The 6,000-nt window shown below is 34.0% G+C and overlaps 1 protein-coding gene across 1 annotated transcript; it reads right to left on the bottom strand.

The window, feature by feature from the left end:
- Positions 1–2,689: 2,689 nt before the first annotated feature.
- Positions 2,690–5,763, bottom strand: LOC143604730 (ribosome biogenesis regulatory protein homolog). Its single transcript, XM_077081124.1, has 8 exons — positions 5,639–5,763; positions 5,254–5,404; positions 5,135–5,186; positions 4,937–5,065; positions 4,707–4,824; positions 3,823–4,006; positions 3,615–3,728; positions 2,690–2,980 (listed from the first exon to the last, which is right to left on the bottom strand). The coding sequence occupies exons 1-8, from the start codon at positions 5,728–5,730 to the stop codon at positions 2,828–2,830; spliced, it is 993 nt and encodes a 330-aa protein (XP_076937239.1). The 5' UTR covers positions 5,731–5,763; the 3' UTR covers positions 2,690–2,827.
- Positions 5,764–6,000: the final 237 nt, after the last annotated feature.

Genomic DNA, 6,000 nt, shown 5'->3' with positions numbered 1-6,000 from the left:
ACATCATGGACTGAGCGTATGGTTACAAGTACAAACTTTCTTTGACGCAAAATCTAGTTAAAACAAGCAGGCCATCGACCAAGTCGCCGGTGAAGACCTAGGATCCAAATCACCTAACGAAGCATTTGAAATCATGGATAGACAACAAAAAATAGTTTCACTTATAACCCACCAAAATCTACACCAAAATTTGTTTGGATCCTGTCTGTTCGTACGGGTCAGGTTAAAAATTGGCATGTAGACGCTTTTTCGGTCCAATTCGGTTGTTTTTATCAGGTCACATATAAAATAAGATAATCAAACAAAATATCATATAATTAAAAAATTACGTGAAACATAATATTTAGCAAATACAATAATACTGGATTTTATCATGACTGTATATTCAATAACTTAACCTGAAAAGTCTGAATTATTACTTTCTTAAATTTCATGATCAAGAATTTCCCCTGTGGTCAAAATTTTATCACTATATGCATGTCTAATAAACTTTTTGGTTAGGATTGGATGCCATTAAAAGAATGTAAAGAAATACATAATTGATGAAATATACTGAATACGAGAAAAAGGGAAAACTAAATTTTGATGGATGTTAAAAAAAAAGAAAAAAAACGAATAATGATCACTCTGACATTTACTTGCATACTAGACCTATCTTTTACATACTCTCTATTTTTTTTTAATTCCCATTTTTAAATATTAACCCTCTTCTTCCTCTTTTAGCTCACACTTCGCCAGCGTAACTCACAGGGTCATCGGAAATTTTCCGACAAGTCCAAATACTTTTTTTTTCATCTTGTCATCTTAGTAGTTTACAGTGGTCGGTGTCAAAGTTTTATAAGGGTCAGAATTGATTTTAACACGTATATAGTACTAAATATTTTTCTTTTCACAGGGGTCGGCCACCATAGTAGGTCCCAGTGGCAGACCCAATAAATTTTCTTACATGGGTCGGAAATATTTTTAATCGATACTCAGTAATTATCGATATATAACTTTTTTTGTTTGGTTCAGGCGTTCAAGTCGAGTCAAATCGGATTTGTTTTTATTCGGTTCAGATGTTTCAGTTGGGTGGGGTCATACAAAACGAAAAACAAAATATCATATATCAAAAAAGTAAGTGAAACATCATTACAAATGTATAATTAAAATACAATATATCTAAAGTTGTTATTTACGGGTTTTCAGTTTTTGAAATATAGTCGTAACATCAACTAGTTTGACATCTTAAGCAAGTATTTTTTTTAATAAAACAAATACAACCGTGACCTAACCTAACAAAGAAATTTGTAGAAAACAAGAGGTCTAGTAGAATAAAAGGTATCGTTCAGAAAGAAGAAGAAAAAAAGATACAAAATTATTTTAATTCTATTTTTATCATTAGTAAATATTTAAAGAATGATGCGGTCTTTAGTGGAAAGCCGGTGCAAATTAGTAGTGTTGTTTGTGGTACGAAATAGGTCGAATTTGGCCTCGATAACTTGGGAAAATTGACAAGCCTTTGAAGTATGAAGGTGTACTAGTAGTTTGTAAGCTAATGAATAATGTTTCTGGGTTGTATGTAAACTGTAGGTGAAAACGCACTTGATGATAAATGGTAATTTTGACTTTGTTGGTTAGCACTTGCTAGTTGTTACTCCATTTTTGTGTTAACCAAATATAAAAACGCTTATTTTTTTGTTTAAAAAAATTAGAAGAATATTTAAGGTTAGGTATTTGAAAAAGTGTTGCATGTGTCAGACACTTTATATATCGCTTTGAAACAAGATTTTCTAATAGTTATTTTTCTTACAAAATTACCCCTACTAATATAAATGACCAAAAAATGTCAAAATCCAGTCATCTTCTCCAAAACTAACTCATTGATGGGAGAATTTGCAGGCCATTTATGAACGCCTTTTTCACGCTTTTCTCAGTCCATCTTTCTACATTTTTCAGAATTTCGTAGGGTTCGACGTCGAAATTTTACAGGGGTCGGTTGGAATTTTATCGTATATATAACACTAAACTTTTTTTTTCCACAAGTACGGCCGACCCCTGCAAACAAAGCATAGGTCCGTCTTTGGTAGGTCCGCCACTCGCAGACAACAAGCCAACTTTTAAACCTCAATGATTGTGAATGTGAACTTGATGACTTTTAAAAACTTTTAGAAATTTATTACTAGGAATCTTAACAATATCATATCAGATTTACAGTGATAGCTTCACGTAAAATACAAAATTGCTATAAATCATGGGTTTGAACAAATTCTATAATACAATGACTATAAATCATGGCTTTGAATATGTAGTCTTCTAGATTGCTAGATTACATACATAGTTTAATCATTTTCACATTAATTTAGAGCCTACAAGTTGTATTATTAGAGCAAAGTGATAAACTTGATCAAAAGATTAAAACTTCAAATACAAACGATCCTGAGAATTCATGCATCACTTCTTATAAATGATTAATGGCTATTGGCTAATAATCTTCAAGCAATAAAGCCAATATGAAGAAACCATTTACACCATATTCCAAAACATGGGCAAGGAAAGAAAAGTGAAGACACCCATGACTAAAAAGGCCAAATGTTGAAATGGTAACTACAATTTTTTGAAAGGTAAGATTTGATCCTAGATGCCGAAAGCCTGAAATGGTAAAAACAGACTTTTGATCCTACTGGATTTAGCTGCGGTTACATGTAAATAACAGGTGTGCATCATATGGTGGAAATATAAATCGTCTATTAATAAAATGATTCCACTACAAGTACAAAACCACAACCTACTTGTCTTCCTGATTGACGACTGAAACATTTTTAGATCGTTAACTGTAAACATGTTTTCACTTTGATTTTCCTTTATTTGAAAGTTTCTTCTTTGATGCGTTTTTATATGGGCTCTTTCTCACTTTCAATTTACTTGATGTTGATGAAGACGACTTCCCTTGCTGATTTCTTCGTTTCTTGTCACTCTTTGCATTGTACATGTCAACCGCCTGTTTCCAGATGGCAAGTCAGTAAATGAACATAAACCCCCTAAAATATGAATGTCTAAAATATGTTGACAATATAGAGAATGTCCAAAATATCCTTCAAATGAACAAAATTAAAAATGAACATTAACTTTTCAATATAACAAAGTCTACAAATGGTTTATAATTGAAGTTTTAAATACGATTAAAATCCATTATTATTACAATGATGATCTGTTTTTGAGAAACTAAACTGTTTAAAAGGCTTTATACAAACAAACTACATTTAAGGCTGGCGCAGCAAATTCCAACATGACAAGTAAATCATGTTTCGGGCTGGCTTGTATAATGTACTTAATTAAAAGAGCCGTGTTCGGGTTGACATGTTTAAACAACTTAGTTAAACAGAACCCACTAATACCCGCTAGCCCATTGCACACAGTTAAACAAATGAGTTCGAGTGACATGATTTTTGGGGTGTGAGAGTTAGGGTTGATGTTTTTGACATGAATAAATATAATGGTCTTGTTCAGATTGAACAATTCAACATGTCAACCACCAACCCATCACGTTTACACCCATGTCAAAAGGTTGACTTTTGACCTGTTTGACCACCCCTAGAAGTTGAAAAGCCAAAAAAGTGTATAAATTTTATTACCTTTCCAACATTGAAAATTTCATGAGAATTTTTGGCCATTAACTTGTTGAGAATCTTGTCAGATTGTTGCTTCTCTAACGAGCCCATTCCTGATCCTTCAACAACAGGTAAGAACTGGAAACATATAGAAAGTGGCAGTCAAGATTAAAGGGAAATTATGGGTTATAAATGTCATACGTTATTAGTTTGAGGGGTCTGTTTCACACACCTTCCTGTATTTCTTATCATGTTTTGGGGGCTTTTCACCAGCCAATTTTTTGTCAAATTTACCACCACTGGCGGTTGATGTTGCTGCCATTCCTGCTACATTCTGTAGCTCATCCTTGCTAACTTTTCTTGGTGCAGTTTGGGTCCCGGTTATAGGTAATGCAGTTGCAGCAAGTTGTACATGACTGCCACATAGAAAAGCAGGGTAGGGGTTGGTCAGGCCTTGTAAATAACCGACTCGTAACCAAAACAACTAGCATAAACTAACCAAACTCGACCCAAAATCATAAGTTTGGTTTTATGCTTTCTCAAAAACAGAAATTCTGATTAGGTTTTGAATGTACTCATCTTTGAAAAAACCAAACCAAACCCATGAAAGTGAAAAAAACCAAACTTGTAATACATGGTGACTGGTGTAGACTAAAAAATGAAACGCCATTGTGAAACAAATCAACTAATCATTAACAAAAAATTTAAGTCCAAAATTTTAGGCCCAAATTCATTAGTTTGAAACTTCAAATTTGTTTCCAGCCATAAACTTCAAGCCCACATGTCAAAACCAAAATGGTTTTCAAAAACTCAAATACCTAATTTCAGGTTTGGTTTGGGTTGAACCCAAAAACTTCAAGTCTAAATGTCAACCAAAACCAAACAAATTTCAAAAACCTAAATACTAAATCTTCAGTTTAGTTCGGATTGAGCCCAAAAAATTCACAAGCCCAAATGTAAAGAACAATACAACCGGTTTTCAAAAACCCAAAACCAAATTTTTGGTTTGGTTTGAGCCAAAAACTGACCCCTAAGATGTATGCAGCATGCAGAATGAATGAATACTGTATGTATGAACTATTGACATAAACCATGAAAGAACAAAAAAGGCAAAACCTTGGCAAAGCACCAACTTTTGCAGCCTCTTTCAAATTTTGCAAACGGTTCTTTTCTTGTTTTTCAACTCGCTGCTTTTTCTCTGACCGTCTTTTAGCAAACGGGTCAACTCCTGGCTCTGCAGAACATCAAAACATAATAATTTAAACCTACCTGATGCTTTATACCACATTTCTTGAAACAAACACTGTGCATACAAAGACTAAACTATAAATTATACAAACACTTACCATCTGTCATTTTGGCCTCGATAATTGGAAGGTCATTGTCATCATTGACCCGGTCATAACCATGGCGACGCTTCCATTTACCCGTTTGTTCATCATAGACAAGCTTGTCTTTCTTTCGGTTTTGGATGCCTGTATAACGAGCCAACAGGTCAGCACAATTACTTGGTATTCTCATGGTCACTAAAAAAAGGTACGTACCTTTCTTTTTGGCAAAGATCTCCCACTTCGTTGGAGGTTTAGGCTTTGGCAGCTGCAAGAGAAAACGGTCTTACATGAGTTACAACAACAACAAAAACACTTTCTAATGAAAAACATACGGGTTTTTCTCTGGGTAATTTTGTGGATGGCGGTGGCAATGAGACAACAGGCCCGGATGCATCTTGGGTGGAAGGTAAGTTAAAAAGAGCATCAGCAACGGCTTGAATCAATTTAGTACCGTGAGCTATGCATTCCTTCACAAGATCCTCCCTAATACAATAATCAAGTAAACAACATAACATGAAATAACCATGTGTAAGATTACAATATATAATAAGTGAACTGAATTCGATACTGAAAATATATATATACATATATACATTTTGTGTCGAGAGTTTTAAATCCGTATCGAACAAATTGGCATAAATTATACATAGGAATTGGTAATTCATATATCCTTTGACCTTATAATGAAAACTAGAGGATGAGAGTAATAATCCTAACCTGTTATCAGGAAGACATGAGAATTGGTGATTAGGATCGAATGCCACGAGATTGCCAAGGTCAATTTGGTACTGCTGATGTTCTTCCGCCATCGATGATTTCTTCTTGTCTACTACAATGCAGGGTTTTGTCGGCAAAATATAATAATATTAAGGAGGGTTTTAGGTCAAGTACTTTGTATGAGAGATTCACTTCAAGTCCTCTTATTTATCAGCTAATGCTGATGAAACCTTAAACTTTAGACTTTTATCCCTCTACTTCTCTATGTGCTTAAAAACCTCATGGGAGAGAGGGAGAGCCCCAAAAGTTAAATTATATGGTATGATTATGAGTGCTTGCAAGTTGAAGGGAAATAAAATGTT

This window comes from Bidens hawaiensis, unplaced genomic scaffold (assembly GCF_021521415.1).
Source record: "Bidens hawaiensis isolate Kalapana, Puna unplaced genomic scaffold, B.hawaiensis_p1.1 tig00066321_1, whole genome shotgun sequence".
In the NCBI taxonomy this organism is placed as follows: Eukaryota; Viridiplantae; Streptophyta; class Magnoliopsida; order Asterales; family Asteraceae; genus Bidens; species Bidens hawaiensis.
This window is presented reverse-complemented; position numbering and strand designations above follow the sequence as displayed.